This window comes from Lycium ferocissimum, chromosome 12 (assembly GCF_029784015.1).
Source record: "Lycium ferocissimum isolate CSIRO_LF1 chromosome 12, AGI_CSIRO_Lferr_CH_V1, whole genome shotgun sequence".
Taxonomy (NCBI): Eukaryota; Viridiplantae; Streptophyta; class Magnoliopsida; order Solanales; family Solanaceae; genus Lycium; species Lycium ferocissimum.
The window spans coordinates 13,696,712-13,718,828 of record NC_081353.1 but is presented as its reverse complement, the minus strand read 5'-3'; the positions used below and the strand labels follow the sequence as shown (position 1 = coordinate 13,718,828).

General features: G+C 38.6%; 1 protein-coding gene and 1 long non-coding RNA gene across 2 annotated transcripts; both read right to left on the bottom strand.

Moving 5' to 3' along the window:
• Positions 1-8,634: 8,634 nt before the first annotated feature.
• LOC132039066 (uncharacterized) lies at positions 8,635-9,707 on the bottom strand. Its single transcript, XM_059429611.1, has 2 exons — positions 9,365-9,707; positions 8,635-8,723 (listed from the first exon to the last, which is right to left on the bottom strand). Exons 1-2 carry the CDS (start codon positions 9,705-9,707, stop codon positions 8,635-8,637), a joined length of 432 nt encoding a protein of 143 aa, XP_059285594.1.
• Positions 9,708-18,492: 8,785 nt separating this feature from the next.
• LOC132040989 (uncharacterized) lies at positions 18,493-21,176 on the bottom strand. Its single transcript, XR_009410837.1, has 3 exons — positions 20,294-21,176; positions 19,326-19,512; positions 18,493-19,212 (listed from the first exon to the last, which is right to left on the bottom strand). It is a non-coding gene; the product is annotated as an uncharacterized LOC132040989 (long non-coding RNA).
• Between the last annotated feature and the right edge of the window lie 941 nt (positions 21,177-22,117).

Sequence of the window (22,117 nt, the reverse complement as noted above, 5' to 3'; positions counted from 1 at the left end):
AGTCTCTCATTGACAAATATTGTCCACCATTTTACAATAATTTGTTGTAATTGCATTCCTTCAAAATTCAAGCCTGCTAGTGAACCAAAGTATGACCAAGTCTTATAAGCAAAGATAAAACTTAGCAAATAAATGTTGTACAGTCTCCTCCTTGGGACTAGAACAGCACCAACATCTTGATGCGTATTGAATGTCATCTTTTTCAACACATCATCTACTAGAATTTTAAATTTCCAGCATCTCCACATAAAAAGGATATTTTGAAAGGCAATCCTTTAATCCAAATATATTTATAGATCTTTTGCTTCTACCCCCTTAATCTTAAGTATTCCCAAGCTGATTTCACTGAAAATTCTCCTCTTGTATCAAGTAACCACCAAGGAGTATCCATCCTTCTTTTTGCATTATGAGGAGTTATAGTCTCTGTAACATGTTGGACAATATCTTCAGGTAGAGATTCTGTCAATTTGTCCACATCCCATTTGCCATCCACTACCATTTCATTCACATGTTGAATTCTTTCATCATATGTATCAGTTCCTGTAGCATAATACAGTGCTCCTAGCCCTGTCCAATTATCAAATCAAAATTGAGCATCTCCCATCTTCACTTGCCACCAAATATGTTGTTCAATAATATCTATGGCCTGTATCATCTTCTTCTAATTCTGAGTGCCATACTTCCATTATGCAATAACAGGATGCACCTTCTTACAGTACTTGTTAATCATGTAAGAACTCCACAATGAGGGGAGAGTTCTAAAATTCCACCAAATTTTACAATATAGGGCCATGGATACATCATGCATAGATCTGAATCCTAATCCTCATTTCTTTTCTGGAATACACATCTTTAGCCAAGAGGACCAGTGTATGCTCTTTCGCCCAATAGTGTTACTCCAGAAAAATTAAGCAAATATCTTGTGCATTTACTTTATAACACTATCTGGGGGATTCATAGTAGATAATAAGTGAATGGGCACTCCTTGTAACACATTCTTTACTAGAACAGCCCTCCCTCCAAAAGATAACATCTCTCCTTTCCAAGATTGAAGTCTATTCATAATCTTCATCAGAATATGGTCATAAAAATCTTTCCTCTTTTTGCTATAGAAAATAGGACACCCCAAATAAGTAAATGGGAAATCTTTTCTTCTTATCCCAGTAACCACTTCCACAATCACTTTAATGTCTCTTGGCACATTGTGATGTAGATAAACTGCACTTTTCTCCTTATTAACCTTCTGTCCAGATGTTTTTGATACTTCCCCAAAACTTCCATAATTAAATATAATGATAATAGATCAGCTGAGGAAAAAATGATCATATCATCTGCATATGCTAGATGATAAATTTTTGGACTCCATTTTGGCATACCAAACCCTATGAATTGAGGAACCTGATATAAAGCATTCAGGTTTCTTGTATGCACTTCTACAGCCAAAATAAACAAAGTAGGTAACAAAGGATCCCCCTGCTTAACTCCTCTAGAAGATTGGAACAACCCACGTTGTTGACCATTGATAAGCACAGAGTACCAATTGTTTCCAATAATCCTAAACACCATGTCTATCAACCTTTCTGAAAAGCCCATCTTCCTCAAAACCTTGGTGAGAAACAGTCATGACACCCTATCATATGCCTTTGCCATGTCCAATTTCATTACCACATTTGCAGTTTTAGTTCTCAGTCTAATAGCTGCAATAATTTCCTGAGTGAGTAACACGTTTTCCATTATGCTGCTTCCCTTCACAGAACCAGGCTGGTTTAGTGATATAATATCTGGCAACCCATCAGCTAGTCTATCATGAATTAATCTAGAGAAGATTTTGTTGACAAAATTACTCAGGCTAATAGGTCTCATGTCAGAAAAAGTGTTGATGATATCCTTCTTTGGCAATAAGACCAGATTAGTATGAATGATAAACTTGGGTAATTCAACACCATAGAAAAAAGCTCTTACCATATCAGTAACATCTTTCCCAATTATATGCCAACAAGTTTGATAAAAAAACTCCAGTAAAGCCATCAATGAAGATCACCTTTTTCACATCTTCCTCTGTTGGCATCTCCAAGATCCTACTATTTTGCTCTTCTTTAATAAGTTGTGGTACTTGATCCAAAATTTCAAAATCAAAAGGTTCTTCTTCTCTACTAAATTGCTCTGAAAAGAATCTTATAGCTTCAGCATTTATTTCCTCCTTGTTTTCCAACTATGTGCCCTGTTGATCCTGGATTCTTCTTAATTGCAATCTCTTCCTTCTCCCTTGTACATAAGCATGAAATAATTTTGAATTCCTATCAGCATCCTGAAACCATTGCATTCCAGCCTTTTATTTGCAAAATTCCTCCTCAAGATGAAGGTATATATTCATATCTGCCTGTACCCTATGTAGTTTCTCTCTGTTATAAGGGGTAGGTTGAAGTTCAAATTGAATCTCATGTACCTTGATCACATCCACCAAAGTCTCAATCCCTTGGAAAATATTTCTACAAGTATCCTTACTCCATTGAATTAAAGCAACATTAACTTTTTTCAGCTTGAAATGAAAAAGAATAAATGGATTTGCCATAAAATTAGTAGTCCAGTGTGCTATTACCAAATCAACGAAAATTTCATTCTTAACCCAAAAATTAAGAAACTTAAAAGGTTTCTTAATTGGCGTTGTGCTTCCAGAATATAAAATCAAAAGAGGGCATGATCTGAGCCATTTCTAATCAAATGATTCACATCAATGCTTGGAAAAACTTGTTGCAACATCTTTCTAATCTTTTGAAAATGCAGTCATCCCCACTTTTCCCATTCCACCATGCGAATCTGCTCCCCTTAAAACCAAGATCTTGAACCTCACAATTCTGCATACACACATTAAAATATTGAATTTCATTTGCTCCAACTGCTAGACCCCCATACTTTTCTTCCTCAGACATAATGACATTAAAGTCACCTGCTATCATCCATGGTCTATTCATATTTGTAGCCAAATCTTCCAGACTGTCCCATAAATCTAATCTCTCCCTACTTGTGCATTTAGCATATATCATAGATACCATAATCTCCTCATACAACCCATTACTATTAAGCTTAACAGTAATTTGTTGCTCATGATCTGCTAAAATTTCCACTTCAAAAAAATCTTCCACAAATATCCATATTTTTTCAGATGAATTCACCATAGCAGTATGCATACCCACTCTTCTTTTGTATTCCACAATTTTATCAGACTGTTGGAAAGGTTCCATAAATACAATAAACCAAAGTGTATTTATGATGCATCTTTATCAATATTTGAAAAGCCTCCATTGTATTCACTGACCTAATGTTCCAAATCAAGGAATTCATTATTAATATTTGGTTTATTCAAGGCCCTCCTAGTTTGATAAGTACTCCCAGGTGGAACACTTGTATCCCTTTGTGATTTCTTCTTTCCTCTTCCTGCTCCTTTATGAAACTTAGGTGACACATCTCCTTCCCTCATAGCAGCAATTATATTTGGTTCTAGAGATTGCCCATCCATATCCTTTCTTTTAGATTCTGTAACTCGCTGCCCTTGTTCCTGCATTGTTTGAGAAACCAATTGAGTTACTATTTGCTTGTTATTTTCCTTTGTTTGATCCTCTAATTGTCCTGATTCCCTTTCCTGCACTTGTCCTGTATCTTCAAGGACTTGTGTTGCTGCTGGACTGTGTTCTCCTCCCCTTTTTGATTTAGCTGGCTCTTCATCCTGTCACCACTACGATGGATATTTGGACTGTATTTTCCTGATCTTTAGCTCCCGTAGTTTCATCCCTGTGTTATATTCTCACTTGTAGTACCATGTTGTATTGGTGAAAACTTGTCTGCATTCTCTTTCCCTTGACTTTTCAGCTTTTTCTCCTTACTAGAAAGCTCCTTCACTGCACTAGTGCTTCCTTGAAACTTTTATGTTGTCTGTTCTCATGTGCTTTGTTGTGGCTATTCAGATCCTACTTTTGTTGTGCTTTGTTACTTGCTTTATTTTATGCATTTTTGGCAAGTGAATTTGGTGTGGCTGGACTCACATTGTGCTCCTTATTGTGAAAATTGGTATCAACCCATTGTTTTGTAGTTAATTGTTCCTCCTTATTTACCTTGTCACCATGAACATTTGTTGGGCTGTTTTTGTGTAGGAACTACCTCTTCTTCCTCCTCCTTGTCAAGAATAGCAAAGGTATTGCTTGTTTCCACTTGCTTAGCTTCTTTATTATTGTCCTCTTTGCCTGTTTCTGACAAAATAATCCCAGAACTGTCTTTAACATACTTGTTTCTTCTTTGCATCCGTTACTGTCTTCTTTGATGATTCCATCTCATTCTATTATTCTTCTTCTGTTGTTGTGTAGTAACTTTTCTTTCTTGTTTTCCTTTTTCTGATCTTCTCTATACTTCTTTTCAAGCTCTGGGTTCAGGACTCTACATTCACTCTCTCCTTGTCTTTGCAATTTGCAATGCTTGCAATACTTGGGAAGGTAATCATAGTTGATCCTAATCCACTTTGATTTGACCATGCCAGTTTGTTCATCTACTTCAGCAATCTTTATTCTCTTAGTATGTTTAGTCAGTAAGTCCATTTGAACTTTAACTTTTACACAACTAGGCCTAGTTTTATTTGCAGTTGCTAAATCCACTGTCAATGGTTTTCCAACAACAGTTGCCATTGAAAACACTACCTGCTTGCAAAGAAGTTTGGTGGTAATTCAGGAAAGATGATCCATGCCACTGCTACATATGTTTCCTACTTAGGCCTGAACCATGGATCCCACACTAATGGTCTCATTTGGGAATAATATCCCTTAACATTCAGATAGTACACTGGTGTTGAGAGCATAGCACATAATCTTCCAACAAGGACAGACGAATCAAAATATATCTTTCATCAATTAAACCAATGGTTACTGTACCTTTTATTCCACATTGAATAGGGATCTCGTCTCTCAAAACCTTAATGTCTATATTATCTTATGATAATTTTCCTAGAACAGCATATTGAAGATTCTCCTTTATAATCATCTGCTGTACTTCATTAGTATTCCAAGCAATGTAAGGTTCCCCATCCACATATGTAACAGTTTTGGATGGAATATTGTTTTGTGGACTGTTTTGAGGATTGTTTATTGGCTTTAAAAAAATTGGCATAGCTATTACTCTGTGGTAGTGTCTCCAAACTCTGGGTAGGCAAAACTTTAGGCTACGTTTGATCAATAGGCAAAACAATAGGATTTGGTTGCTTTTGTGATGTTGACGGGGTATCAGTTTTGGTTTAGGGTGTTAATGAATGGAGTGGTGGGAAGTTAGAAACTGTAGGCGATGATTGAGGAAGAGGTGAAGCAGCCCCAGTTGGCAGCTGTCCACCGGCTGGATTGGCCATGGTGGCCGGGCGGCTTTAGTGTATTCTAGGGTTTATCACGAAGGCTAGGTTTAGAGTCTAGAGATGAGATCAACTCATCAACAATGAATAATGGATGTAAGAGTGAATGCATTTCAATGCAATGCACCGGCCAAATACCTCAAACCTTTACACACATGCTACGGATGGAAACCTCCACGTCTCAATAGTAATGACCCATGGGGAACCCACAAAATTCATGTACACCCTCATCCCGGCAAGAAATCTCGGGCAGCGAGTATAACACTTTCCCCTCCGGTAACAATCTCGGATCACAGATTCTCATCTCTCTTTTACACAATCCGGCAAAGACCTCGGATGTTCCTTTGTCTTACTTATCATCATTAGTACCAAGTCACAGTTCATATCAATGCAACATATGACATAAAAGTGTATGCCATGCAAGATATCATAATCAACAATAAATCGTATTCAAAATCTCATCTGTGTCTTATCATAAGCATACATCATAAGTCAAGCCTAATCTCACGATCCTTCCTCTTTTCGATGATAAGTGACATTATAAGAGAGAAATGAATGCATACGCAAATCACAACATAGCAAATAAGGCGACAAATCCAATCACAACAACATGGCGACAAGCCCATAAACAACAACAACCAACCTAATAGAATTTCCAACCCAACTCCATACCCGAAGGCCTAGCATGCTTTCCTTTTCAATATCTAAATCCTCTATATGCTTCACTAATTGGAGTCTAATCTAAAGGCAAACTGTAACTTACCTCGATGCCGAGCAAGTGCCGTGACGATTTGTCGCTAGCACATAGCATAAATGTTTCAGAAGTATACTCGTCATACACTAACATTTATCAAAACAGTAGCTTTACTTACCTTTATCTGTCACTCTAGTCCTGAGATTCTGACGAACGTGGCTCTTGCCACCGCCCTACTCTAGAGCCTTAATCTAGTAAGAATCGTTCTAACAGCGGCTGGGAAAACTCTTCCTCCTGTTGCCCCACCATTGGCTGCTCACCAGCACTCGAATTTTTTACAAACGTACCAACTATACTGATCCTTCCAGTCTGGCCACCATTCTCATTTGAACCTTATTCCATGGATGCTATCAGGCTTTGGTTGGTTGGGTTCTCCGACCGTAAACTCCTCGGCTATTCAGAACGCCCTGCATCGTCTGATAGTCTACCATAATATGAAGTCTGGGGATTAACCCCCAAGATTAGCCTTCTCCTCTCTTGCCTTTCTAGGGCCAAGGGTGAAACCGGAGCTCTTCCCGACTCTCCTATACTCATCGAAGCTGACGATATTTGCTATTATTGACTCCCCTTGAATCTCCGACAAGTTCGTCTCCATAGAAGACATAAACTCAGATGGATCTATCTCAATGGGCGGCATATCCTCAGATGGATCTGTCTCATAAGAGTTACTCCCACTGCCCTCCAATCACTAGTGTTCTTTCTCGTAGAAGTCATTCTTTAGCTATAAAACAGTCAAGGGTTAGTATTATGAATTTCACTCCCTACGACTTGGTTCTATCACCCGATCTAACATATTAAAAGAAGGTACCTTCCTAAATGTCTTGCAGCCTCCTAATTATAAATATGGCGCACAACACATTCATAAATGAGACTCTACTAGACACGGCTTGTAGACAACCCTAGGACAGAACTGTTCTGATATCACTTTTGTCATGACCCAGACTGGAGGGCCATGACGGTCACCTGGCCTTACTTGCCGAGTACCACTAGACATACATTTGTAATGTAATCATAAGCCCCCAATTTAGGAAGAAACCATAACTTTCCATAATCATAAACCAAGAAATTTAGAATGATTCAACTTAGTAACTACTCAATCCAAGAATTCATGACTAGGTTAAAAAAGATTTATCAACAAAAACCAAATGCATAGCATAAGATTTCAAGATGTCACACTTCAAGTTTACAACTTACTTTCCAACTAACCCCTTTAATTCATCATTGATTCTAACTTAGAAAATAAATAAACATAAATTAAGGTCGAGGGGACTTACCCAAAGATGAATAAACTCTAAATGCTCTTCAAATCGCCTCTAGAACTCTTTAGGTTTTAATTTGGTGAATTGGAATAGAATGGTTCGAATTGGGAAATATAAGGGCATTTTATTCAACGGTCCCCGCTTACAAGCTCCGTTCCCCCTCCCCCCCCCCCCTCCCCCGCCCACCCGTAGAGGCTGAGACACTCCTGCAGAAGCGGGACACCGAGAAAACTAGATTTCTAGTTTTCACCAACTTTCACCCAAAGTCCTGACATCCACCCGAGACCTTCCCGATACAACCCAAGCATGCAGCCATATGTAAAATCGCACTACGAACTCAACCTTGACATCGGAATTTTCAATGAAGGTCACCTTGACCCAGTCAACCCCCAAACGGCCAAAACTAAGTTTCCAACCAAGGGTACAAAATGCTCTCGAAAGCCTCGGGAAACGAATCAAACATCCCACCAAGTCATAATCGACCCTCCGGACCTTATGAAATCAACGGAATTACCAAAAAGGTCTGTTTACCCTAAAGTCAATTATCGGTCAAACATTTTTCAATTTAAGGTTTTAACTTCCTCAAATCCTATCAAAACTCGCCTGATGACCTCGGGAACCGAGTCGCCCATCCCTACGGGTTAAAAGCACTTTAACGGGGCTAGAGGAAGGGTCAATGGGGGTAAAAGAGGCAAAACACACATAACGACTAAATGGGTCGTTACATCAGATACTAATTAAATAACCGTTCATCCTCGAATGGAGAATGAAGGAAATGAAGGAAAGGTACCCGAGTCAGTGAAAAGCTGGGGATATCTCACTCGCATATCTGTCTCGGTCTCCTAAGGAGCCTCCTCAATTGTTCGGTGCTTCCATTGCACTTTCACTGAGGCAATCTCTTTAGACCTCAACTTCCTCACCTGCCTATCCAAAATCGCTATCGGCTCTTCCTCAAAGGACAGATTCTTGTCAAACAATACTGAATCCCACTGAATGATATAAGAACCGTCTGAGTGGTACTTCTTCAACATAGTAACATGGAATGCCATAAGAACACCCGACAAGGTTGGTGGCAAAGCTAACTCGTAAGCCACCTCTCCAACATGACAAAGAATCTCGAAAGGACCAATAAACCTCGGGCTCAACTTGCCCTTCTTCCCAAATCGCATCGCACCCTTCATGGGTGAAACCTTCAACAAGACCTGCTCACTAAACATAAATTCCAAATCACGAACCTCTCAGTCCACATACTTCTTTTTCCTACTCTGAGCAGCCAAAAGCTTTTCCTGAATAAACTTCACTTTGTCCAAGGACTCTCTCAACAAATCTGTATCTCAAGTTCTCACCTCGAAAGCATCAAATCACCCAATCAGAGAACGACATCTCCTACCATACAAAGCCTCGAACGGTGCCATGTCGTTACTAGAGTGATAACTGTTGTTGTACGCAAACTCTGCCAACAGTAAGAACTGGTCCTAATGACCACCAAAGTCGATCACACAAGCTCTCAACATGTCCTCAAGCACCTGAATAGTCCTCTTGGACTAACCATCGGCTATGGATGAAACGTGGTGCTAAGATCCAACTGAGTACCCAACTTCTTCTGCAAAGTCCTCCAGAAATGAGAGGTAAACTAAGTGCCTTTATCTGAAATGATGGAAATGGACATCCTATGTAATCGGAAAATCTCACTAATGAAAATCCGTGCCAACTTCTCTGCATTGTAAGTCATCTAAAGTGGAATGAAGTGCGCAGACTTAGTCAATCTATCCACAATAACCCAAATCAAATCAAACTTGCTCAAGGTCTTCGAAAGACCAACCACGAAATCCATAGCGATCCAATCCCACTTCCACTAGGGAATGGGCGTCCTCTGAAGCATACCACCTAGTCTCTAGTTCTCATACTTAACTTGCTGGCAATTCAAACACTGAGAAACAAAATATGTGATGTCCCTTTTCTTCTTACCCCACCAATAATGCTGCCTCAAATCACAATACATCTTTGTTGCACCCGGATGAATAGAATATCTGGAACTATAAGCCTCCTCCAATATCAAACGAATCAATCCACCCACACGAGGAATGCAAATGCGCCCTTTAATCCTCAAGACACCTTTACTATTAATCATGAACTGCTTGGCCTCACCACTCAACACCTTATCCCGAATCTTACACAACTTCGCGTTATCGAACTGTTGTGCCTTAATCTGCTCCAAAAGAGATGACCTCGCCTCAACATAAGCTAGAACCTTTCCATATTTTGAAATATCCAATCTGACAAAGCTATTAGCCAAAGTCTGAAACGCCATGGCTAATGGATGCTCCTAAACAACCAAACGAGCTAAGCTACCCATACTTACCGCCTTTCGGCTCAACGCATCAGCTACTACATTTGCCTTGCTCAGATGGTAAAGAATGGTGATATCATAATCCTTAAGCAACTCCATCCATCTATGGCGCCTCGAATTAAGATCTCTCTGATTGAATATATGCTGAAAACTGCACTGATCGATGAACACCTCGCAATGAACCCCATACAAATAATGCTTTCAAATCTTCAACGCGAAGACTACCGCCGCTAACTCTAAATCAGGAGTGGGGTAGTTCTTCTCATGAACCTTCAATTCCCTCGAAGCATACGCGATTAGCTTGCCCTCTTACAATAACACACAACCCAATCCGATGCGAGACGCATCACAATATACGGTGAGGTCCTTACTCTCCACGAGTAATGCCAAAATCGGGGCTGAAGTCAACAAAGCCTTAAGCTTTAGGAAGCTCGCTTCACACTCGTCGGACCACTAGAAAGGAACATTCTTCTGAGTCAATCGAGTCAAATGCGAAGCAATCGATGAAAACCCTTTCAAAAACCAACGATAATAACTCGCAAGGCCCACGAAACTACGAATCTCAGTAACTGAAGTAGGCCTCGCCCAATCCCTAACAGCCTCAATTTTCTTGGGATCAACCAAAATCCCGTTCTTAGACACAACATGGCCTAGAAATTCCAAAAAACAAAGCCAAAACTCACACTTAGAAAACTTGGCATACAACTTCTTTTCCTTCAATAGACCAAGCACGATCCTCAAGTGCTTCTCCTTCTCTTCCTTACTTCGAGAATAAACCAAGATGTCATCGTTGAACACATTCACGAATAAATCCAAATATTGCTTGAAGATCCCGTTCATCAAATTCATAAATGATGCGGGGGCATTTGTAAACTTGAGGACATAATCAGAAACTCATAATGACCATAATGGGTCCTAAAGGTTGTCTTTGAAATATCTTCTGCCCGGACCTTCAACTGATGATACCCTGACCTCAAGTCGATCTTAGAGAAGACTGGCGCACCTTAAAGCTGATCAAATAAGTCATCTATATGGGGTATCAAATACTTGTTCCGAATAGTAACCTTGTTCAATTGCCAATAATGGATACACATTCGCATAAAACCATCTTTCTGAATAGCATGGGAGCACCCTAAGGGGAAATAATAGGACGAATGAACCCCTTGCTTAACAGATCCTGCAACTATTCCTTTAGCTCTCTCAACTCGGCTAGAGCCATACGGTAAGGTGAAATAGAAATAAGCCGAGTACCTGGCTCCAAATCGATATAGAAATCGATGTCACGGTTAGGTGGCATACTAGGCAAGTCTGCGGGAAAGACCTCCGCAAACACACTAACTATAGGAATAGACCCCTAGGAAGGAGTATCTACCTCGTATCATGAATATGAGCCAAATAGGCTAGACATCCTTGATCCACTAACTTTTTCGCCTGGAGGTACTAGATGATCTTCTGAGGAGCAGGTCTGGGAGTACCCTTCCACTCCAAACGCCAAATGCCAGGCATAGCTAAGGTGACTATCTTAACGTGACAGTCCAAGATCGTATGATACGGAAATAACCAGCTCATGCCCAAGATAATATCAAAGCCTACCATACTAAGGACCACCTAGTATACCCACATATCATAGCCCATAAAAGTAACCACACAAGCCCGATAGAATCGATCTACTACTTTAGAATCTCCAACTGGAGTAGACACACGTATAGGCACATCAAGAATATCACAAGTCATATGCAATCCAAAGAGAAAAGTAGGTAGACACATATGAGAAGGTAGAACCTAGATCAAATAAAACCTAGGTGACCCGATGACAAACAGAAATGGTACCTGTGATAACAGCAGCAGAAGCCTCCGCCACCAGTCTACCAGGAAAGGCATAACAATAGACCCGTTCGCCACCGGACTACGCATCACCACGACCACTCTGTCCTGACTGAGCTCCTCCTCTAGAACCCTGAGAACCGCCCCTTTCGGGCTGATATCCACCTCTAGCAGAATGAGAACCACCGTGGCTTGTCGAAGCACCGCCCCTAATCGAATGTCCACCCCTACTAACTGAAGGCGCTGGAGTCCTAGGAGTCTAGATTATGGAACCCTATTGGGCCCCACGCCATCTAGGCCTGGGACACTCTCTGGCAAAGTGGCCTAAGTCTCCACAGTCATAGCATCTAACCTTCCAAGGCTGTGACACAGAAGCTGAAGAATCGGTATAACCACCACAGTCTGTCGGTCTATAAAAAGAACCCCTAGAAGTCTGCCTTGCGCTAAAAGCACTCTTCCTCGAAGGACCACTAGCCGAAGCCTAGAAAGCTAACTGGATGGGGCAGCTAGGATAATGCTAGTGAGTCCTGCCCGACTGGACCCCACCTCTAGAAGCATAACAACTAAAACTGCTAACTTGACAGGCCCTCTTGTCACTACCCCCACCATGTGCTCGGAGCCTAGCAGACTCCACACTCATAGCATGATCCACCAGACTGGAATAAAGACCCTATAGCAGCAAGCTGAAGACAAGACAAATGCAACGGCAGTACCAACCCCTTGACGAACCTCCTAACCCTCTCGGCCTCAGTGGGAATCAACTGAATAGCATAGCGAGCCAAGGAAAGGAATCAAGTCTCGTACTCAACAACAGACATACCTTTTTGTTCCAAATTGTTGAATTATCTCTCCTCAAATCCCTCAGAGTACGGGGGACGTGCTTCTCCAAGGACGCTTGATGAAACTGGGCCCAAGACAACGGAGGCAACTCTACTGGTCGATACTCGACAAAAGACCTCCACCCCATCTTTGCGTCCCCACGCAACTAATAGGACACGTAATCAAACCCATGTGAATCAACAAGACCCATTTTGTACAACTTCTCATGACTGTCAAGGATAAACTCATAGGCATCCTCAGCTGGAGTACCAAAGAACTTTGCGGGCTCCATCTTCATGAATCCGTTGAACGACTCCTGATCCCAGAAAATCATAGCTGGACCGCCAATAGGCCTAGAAGCACATGCAGGTGCTGGGATCTCATCAATACGGGGAACCATAGTAGCAACAGGCTGCATCTTCCAAGTCTTGCCCTAACCGGGAGTCTACGCTTCCGCTCTAGTCTGAGATCCTCTTAGAGTGGCGAGAAGGCCACCCACCACGTGCATCCCATCAAGATAGTGTAGTACATAAACCATGGTGTCCTGAAGCACAAGATTAGAAATCACCTCAAGCTGAGTCTAGGCTGGTCCCAACTCTCCCTCATCTGCGGGCTCATGCTCAGGATGATGATCTGACTATAGAGATAAGGATCTAGCTCGTTGCTGACCGACCGTAGGAGCCCTGCCCCTAGCTGGTACTGCGCCACAACCTCTCCCTCGGCCTCGTCCTCATGCCCTGGCCCCAGCGGCGGGCTCGAGCACTCACCTCTCATAATAGTAGCACGAGTCCTCACCATCTATAAGAGAATAGATGTGCAGTCAGATACCAATTTGAACATCCTAGATACTAATTCGAATACTCTACATTCCAATATGAATAAAGTAGTATGAAAGAATTGGAAGTTTCCTAAATGTCCTATAGCCTCTCGCAGATAAGTACGGAGCTCGTGGTAACGATCCGCAAGACTCTATTAGATATGCACTCGTACTTATAAGACCGGGTAACCTGGGGCTCTGATACCAACTTGTCACGATCCAACTCGTGGGTCGAGCAGGCACCCACACTAACCCTCCCGGTGGGCCATCTCTTCCCTTAGCCAACATTCCTTGCAAGCATACCAAAGAGGAAACAGAATCATTCAAGCAGTCTCAATATATAAATAACTACTAAGTGCGGAATACTAATACAAAATGCCTAAATCTAGTCTAACTGCAAAGACAAGAGCCACTATAACTACATAAGTCTTAAAATAACAAATACATAAAAGTCTGAAATATAGTCCCGGAACAGAAAGACAAATATCATAGAAGAAGAGTTTTTCGAGTTGCGGATTTGGAACATAGCTCACCTAGGAAACTCGTACAAGAGGCCTCGAAATCACTCACGAGGTGCTAATGCGGATCCGGTAGCAAAATCTGCACTAAAAAAAAAGTAAAGCAAGGTAGTATTAGTACAAATACTATGTACTGGTAGGTATCATAGGCTGACAACAATTAGTTCACATATAAGAAAAAAGAATCAACAAGTAGACATATAAGCAATCAAGTACGTTAACGAAACAAATTAACAATGAAATCAATTCAATATCAATGCCATGTACAAATCAATAATGAAGAATGGATGTAAGAGTGAATGCATACGCAATGCACCGGCCAAATACCTTAAACTTGTACACACATGCTACAGACGAAAACCTCCACGTCTTAATAGTCATGACTCATAGGGGACTTGCGAAGTCCATGTACACCATCTTCCCGGCAAGAAACCTCGGGCAGCGAGTATAACACTTTCCGCTCCGGTAACAACCTCGGATCACGGATTCTCATCTCTTTTTTTACACAATTCGGCAAAGACCTCGGGTGTTCCTTTGTCTTAATCATCATCACCAATACTAATCACAGTTCATATCAATGCAACATATCAAATGAGAGTGTATGCTCTGCAAGATATCATAATCAACAATAAATTGTAATCAAAATCTCATTCGTGTCTTATCATAAGCACACATCATAATTCAAGCCTAATCTCATGATTCTTCCTCTTTCCAATGATAAGTGACATAATAATAGAGAAATGAATGCATACGCCAATCACAACATGCATACGCAAATCACAACACAACAAATAAGGCGACAAGCCCAATCACAACAACAAGGCGACAAGCCCACAAACAACAACAACCAACCTAATAGAATTTCCATCCCAACTCCATACTCAAAGGCCTAGCATGCTTTCCTCGTCAATATCTATCTCCTACATATGCTTCGCTAATTGGAGTCCAATCGAAAGGTAAATCAAAACCTACCTCGATGCCGAGCAGGTGCCACAGTCTATCCAACACGAGCCTTGCCCTTCCGGAGAACTTTCGAACATTTGAAGTCTATTCAGTAGCGTATTCTATATTAGAAATGGGGACTAATGATACCCAAAAAGCTATAATACTAATCGAATCGGAAAAAAAACGCTTTAAGAGAAAAATTGGGCCTACAAGGGCAAGACAGGAATTTTAGGTAAAAATCGGTTAATCCATACTTAGGAAGTCCAATACTATCCCTCAATTTCTAATTAAACACAATCAATCATCAATTTCATCCCTTAATCAAAAACCCCTAATTTAGGAAGAAACCCTAAACTCTCCATAATCATAAACCAAGAAATTTCGAATGATTCAACTTATTAATTACTCGATTCAACTTACTAATTACTCGATTCAAGAATTCATAACTAGGTTAAACAAGATTTATCAAATAAACCCAATTCCATAGCATAAGATTTCAAGATGTCACACTTAGAGTTGACAACTTACTTTCTAACTAACCCCTTTTATTCATCATAGATTCTAACTTAGAAAATAAATAAACATAAATTAGGGTCAAGGGAACTTACCGAAAGATGATTCAACTCTAAATGCTTTTCAAATCGCCTCTCGAACTCTTTAGGTTTCAATTTGGTGAATGGGAGTAGAATGGCTCGAATTGGAAAATATAAGGGAATTCTGTTCAGCGGCCCCGCTTATGCGGTCAAGGTCCCGTTTACACTCTCCTGCCTCGGCAGATACCCGTCCATTGAGGCGGATCTCATTTCATGACTCAGCTTTCGCGTCTGCGGGCCAAGTCCCGCATGGGCAGACTAGCAGAGGCAAAGACGCTCCCGCAGAAGTGGGACACCAGAAAACCAGAAAATCTGGTTTTCACCAAATTCCATCTAAAACCCCGACATCCACCCAAGACCTCCCGAATACAAACCAAGCATGCAGACATATGTAAAAAAGCGTTACAAACTCAACCGTGGCATCAAAATTTCGAATGGAGGTCACCTTGACCCGGTCAACCCCCAAACGGCCAAAACCAAGTTTCCAACCAAGAGTACAAAATGCTCCCGAAAGCCTCGGGAACCAAACTAAACATTCCACCAAGTCATAATTGACCCTCCGGACCTCATGGAATCGATGGAATTCCCATAAAGGTCTATTTACCCTAAAGTCAACTGTCGATCAAACATTTTTCACTTTAAAGTTCTTACTTCCTCAAATCCTATCAAAATTCGCCCCATGACCTCGGAAACCATGTCGCCCATCCCTGCGGGTCAAAAGCACTCTAACGGGGCTAGAGGAAGGGTCAACGGGGGTAAAACGCACATAACGACCAAATGGGTCATTACACAAGTGTTGCTCAAAATTTCGCCTCAACAAACATTTAGGCCAAGTTCTAGATCAATAAAGCAATATCACTGAATTTTCAATCTAAGGTTCAGGACACAATGCACATGAAATGATGAGGTCAGATTCATTTTAACCCTAAATTTTAGCAAAAGAATTTCTCAAGTGTCACATGGATATAATCAAGAGGTACCAAAAGAATCTATGGTTCACAACAAAATTGGTCATCTCTATTATCCCAATTCTTTTAACACTTGTTTCTTTACCATGCACGGTCCTAAATATGTTGGTACCAACCAAGTCAAGGTATTTTTTTATTCCTTTTTTTTTGTGCGACCGAACCCGAAAGAAGGGTTGCCTACATATCTTGTTGAAACAAGAATTAGATCAAACGTAGTTCATAAAAAATTAAAACTAAAGTAACAAACCCTCTCTTTTTTTGGATTTTTTTTGTTGTAAAGAATAAAACTCTCTTCTTTTTTCTGAATTTTTGAATAATGAATAAAACTCTCTTCTTCTTCTTCTTCTTTTTTGGATATTTTTGAATACGGAATAAAATTCTTTTTCATTTTTATTTTTATTTTGAATATTGAATAAAACTCTCCTTTTCGTTTGGATTTTTTTGCATAAGGAATATCGGACCCGGAGAGGGGTGTCTACGTAACTCATCAGGTGTGTGTAGTTCGTGAAGATAAATTTTTTTATTTTTTTATAAATTTTGGGGATAAGGAAATAGAAGCTCTTTTTTTGTATAAGAATATCAACTCTCCTTTTTTATCTTTTTTTTTTTTTTAAATAAGGAATACCAAACCTGAGAAGGGTTGCCTACGTATCTCATCAGGATGAGAATAAGGTGTGAGTAGTTGGTGAAGATCAAACTTTTTTTTTTTTATAAACTTTGGGGATAAGAAAATAAAAGATCTTTTTTATTAGAATAAAAACTGTCCTTTTTATCAATTTTTTTAATAAGGAATACCGAACCCGAGAAAGGCTGCCTACCTATCTCATCAGGATGAGAATCAAGTGTGCGTAGTTCGTCAAAAAAATATACAAAAAAAAAAAAATCTTTGAGATAAGGAATAAAAGATCTTTTTTTTTTATTATTTTTTTTTTTTTTTGTATAAGAATAGCAATTTCTTTTTTTTAGATTATTTTTTTGAATGACGAATACCGAACCCGAGAAGGGCTGCCTACGAATCTCATCGGGATGAGAATCAGGTGTGCGTAGTTCATCAAAAAAAAAAAAAAAAAGGAAAACAAACTCTCTCTTTTTTTAAAAAAGTGGTCTTAAATTTTTTTTTTATTCTAATCTTTTTTAGTTAAAAGTGTGAGAATTCAGACTCCATAAGACAGACTCAAGTGCCTATTCTTACAAAAATTGATCATATCAACTTCTGCATAAGGATTCAGGTCTATCACAGTAAAAACGACCAAATGCGATCACTAAAGGATTAGACGTACACGTTCTTTTTGTGTTATTTTTTTAAAGGTGGGGCCGAACCCGAGGAGGGTTGTCTACATTCACACCAGACGGTGAGAATCTGACCCGCGTAGTTCGCAAAGATTTATTTTAAAAGGATTTAATTTTGACAGACTCGTTCTTGTTTTGAGATCTTTTTTTTTTTAAGGAAAAATCGAATTTGTTTGGATTTAAATGAACATGAATACAAAAAAATAGAGGAATATTTCTCTCTTTCATTTAACTATTATCATCATAAAAGTTGGTCAACAATTTATCACAAACATCCAAATAAATGCAAATAAGTAGCACATAAAATGAATATGGTGGTCATACAAAGGGTGGATGTCTTAGACAAATCTGATTTATGTGTCAAGCCCCGCTAAATAAAATGTACGTGATGCAAACAAAGCGTATCATACTAGAGATTATCATTGCTTGTGGTTTGTTCTTCTAGGTTTCACATCCTAAAAGAGAAGGTGTCTAGATTGGCTTACCTGAGCGGACAACTCGAGCATGGGAAGGGTTAGATTGCCTGTAGCAGAGCTTTTTCGACTTCATTGGTGGTCCAACCCCGCCTATTTTGTGTGACTGCTAATTATCCTGAACCACGAGTGCAATCGCACATAGGCTTATCTCAAACATAAAGTTTTGTGGAGCATATCTGCACACACTGTGAACAGTGGTGAATATTTTTAGAGACTCATAGGCGTGAGCAAGAGAGGACAGTTTAAATATACAATCATATAATTTCAAAGTGGTAAATATGCGGAAAATAACACATTAGATCAACAAACACAATATATATTCAAGAAGTAAAGAAAGTCAAACATAAGTCAACATACAAAGCTCGAATTCTGGTTATCCCCAGCAGAGTCACCACCTGTCACACCCTTTGTTCTCCTCAATAAAAAAAATTCATTTAAATTTATTAGAAAGGGTTTTTCCAATTGAAGTGATGTTTTGAAAAGGGATTATTTAGTTATTAAGAGTCGCCACTTGGAATTGAGTTTTGGTATTCCAAGTTATCTTAATGAATCCCTATTCAAACGGAAATGACTTTTTATTTTTGGTCTGCCGGAGGGAAAGTATGAGGCACTCCCGAGCCTTGTGATTCTAGCACGGTCGCTTTTATCGACTTATATTTGGCTAAAATTTATTTTTAGACAACATTGTGTTTATTTGCCTATGCTTGCCTAATTTGCTTTTTTTTTTTTTTTTTTTTTAATTCATTCTCTTTTTGCAACGGATTTTGAATTAATTCACAACCCGCCTCTCTCTCTCACACGTGTTCTTTCCACTACTTTTTATTTTATTTTATTTTTTATGTGACAACGGGATTTGAAATAAATTTGTATCTCATCTCGTTCTTCTCACAATTGTTTGGGTTAACGTGGAGCCAAGGAGAGTAACCTCACACAAGACTCGTTGGAATTATTAATTCATGCTTAGCCAAGGAGCGTAACCGAACACATGACCAAAGTATAATTAATTTTATCAACTGATTCATGGCTAAATATAGGATGAAGAAGCACTAACCAAATAATTTAAACACTCAGCATCCAAGAATCATTAGGCTTAAATAACATTTAAGCAAAGTGATTAATCATGATATTAAGTCCACTTGTTGTTAAGCCACTCTCTGCTTTCTTATTTAAATTTGTGTAACCCCAAAGCCCATTTCTTCCTTTTTCTTTCCAGTACCTATATATTTTTTATGAACCATGTCATCTATACTTGATGCAAAACTTTAATAACAAGAATTTGAATTAAACAAAAACGACAAGACAATGTAAAGTTGAAAACGCATATATTACCTAACAAAAAAATGAGCTGCTTATCCAACATGATTAAGTGCAGCAGATGGGTATAAACATGATGACTTCAACATATTGAGATACCAACAAACGAAAAGTACATAACTATTTGATCGAGGGGTTAAGGAGCATAACCACACACATAGCCTTTTTGAATTGTTTGTCTGTGCTAGTTCAGGAACGTAACCTGCACATGACAACACATTTTATTAGAGTCAAGGAGCGTAACCGCACACATGACCTTTCAAAGTTAACTAAATATTGACCAAGGATTGTAATCTAACACATGATTATTTTTAATCGCGCCTATTTATTTGCCTAACGCTCAACGGGTCCTAATATTTGTTTATTATTTGCGGATCCGAAGCATAATATTAATGGTCCAATTGATGCTTACTATTCATACTCATGAAAGTTACTCCAAGAAAAAAAAATCTAAAAAAAATCAAACAATAAAATATTGTTCCATGTTCAGATGATAAAGATTCATCGCATATGAATTTAAATTTTAACTATACATATAAATCACTGAAACAGGGCATTTAAAGTGTAGAAAACGCCTTCTCTTTAATCATATACTAATAATAAAAAGTTGAATCTCCAAAGATCAAACACGGTAGGTATTTCAATTTGACCATTTCATTTCCTAGGCATAATAAACAAAAATAAACAGCGTATCGATCAATAACAAACTATAAGATCAGTGAACAAATCCAAACTCACAGCTTTTAAACAAATGAATAAATTAACACCAATAGAAGAGGACAAATTCAAAGAAACTGTATAGTAATTTTATGCCAAAAATAAATATATCCTAAATTTAACAACACAAAAATATTAACATACTTTTAAATTGGACTTTAACCCATGAAACATCAGAATATTTTAAAACCTGTTGTAAAGATTCTTCCATAAAACTTTAATTTATATTAAATATTGAAATAGAAACGTAATAACAGGGAACTAACCTTCAAATTCTTTTCGGTTAACAACGGAGAGCAACGTATAATCTACATATTTCCAAAGCTAGCAAAGCTATTCAGGTCCACAAACTCGAAACCGCGAACGAAAAACTCAAACTCCTACGAAACCTTTTTGAAACTCCTAAATTGCTCTAGGTATTTTTTTTTAATGGGTACTTTGTGTGTTTTGGCCTTTTTTTTTCTCTTTCTTTTCTGTGTCTTTCATTGTTTGTATTTGTGCGCATTTTTTGTGTGTGTTTTGGTGTTGTTGTATGTTTTTATATAGTTGTGTGTATGTGTAGTGTCATGTATATTGAAGAGATTGTGAGGGAGTGAGATTTTATGGATAATTTTGTGTGTAGAATTTTAAGGGGAAAGGAACAGAGGTGAGGGGATTAGTTAGGATTAGGATTAGTTTTTTTTTTTTTTAAATGACGTGAGAAAAAAGGAATGGGGGAGTTTAAGTTGGTGGTTAGGGGGATTTGGTTTTTGTCGAGAGTTTTTAAGGGGGAATCAACGTGAGGAATTTTTTTTTTAAGGCAATTTCGCTAGACTTTTGAGGGCCTAGGGCTAATTTTATTTATTTTCTCAAAACCAACGTGAGGGACTTATCTTGTGAGGCAAATTTTTATCTTTTGTTTTTTTGTTTTTTTGTTTTTTTGTTTTTTTTTGACCTTTTCATTATGTAGTATTTTTTTTGTCTAAATTTAACTAGTTATAAGAAAAAAGTTACATAGCAATCCAAAATAAAATATAGCTAACAAAAATGCTAAAATCACTAGTTTATTTATTAAAACCTACATTAGAAGAAAACATATTTTTGTAAATTTTCTTTTCTTTGAAAAATGAAAACTAGACTTATCCAAAAATATGACTCTATTTTTGCAGCTTTTTGATTTTTAAAAATAAAACTTACTAAAAATGAAATAAAAATAAAAGACCTAAAAGAAACATTTAAACGCTAAAAAGGTGTAAAAAACTAAGTTTGGTAAAAAAAAATTAGGTGTTCACACTTCCAAGTTCCACGGAATTTTACGAACTCTCGACTAGGCTTGTATCCAGAGACAGGGATAGTAGTTGAGCATGTGCTGCATTCTGCTTGGCTTTCAACTGAAATTCCAGTAGAATACTCGTAATAGTAATAGCAGTAGAGCAACAATGATGGTAATAGTGCGAGGGATAGAAAATGGTAGTGACAAAAGTATCAATAGTCAGTAATGAGTTCAGTAAGCCATTTAAGCAAGCAATGAATAGCCAATATGTAAGATGTTGTATCAGTGAAAGGTGTGATTGTGTGTCCTTCAACACGGGGTAGTGAGGACCTGGGCTATGCTGTATATGAATAAGGAGTAAGAGATGCTCAAGCTGTAAAACATGTCGTAAGTCCTTTTAGACCAAAACAGTGTAGTATTTATAGTTGTGAATTGAAAACAATAGTCAAGGTTGAAAACGAAATAAGAGAAGCTAGGGATTGGGATGTCCAATTTTAACGTTCAATAAGAGAGACTAAAATAGATGTCAGATAGTTTGTAATATCATGAAGTGGGATTGACCCACAACCGAATGCAAATTGAGTTTGTAGGCTTTAAATATTAAAAGCCTTTGTATTTTCAGATTTTATTAAAAGTTGAACTTAATGGACATGTCTGTTCATGAATTAATATGACTATTAAGAATAGTCACCTTCATAACTTTATAAATAAGGCTTCCTTCATGAAGTGGCTATGAAAATTCTGCAGGTATAATCTGGGCTTTATTGTATCCTAAAGGGAATCGCTTGTATTTTCCCCAATATGTATACGGTAATATCTCTGTAAGGAAAGTCGATTT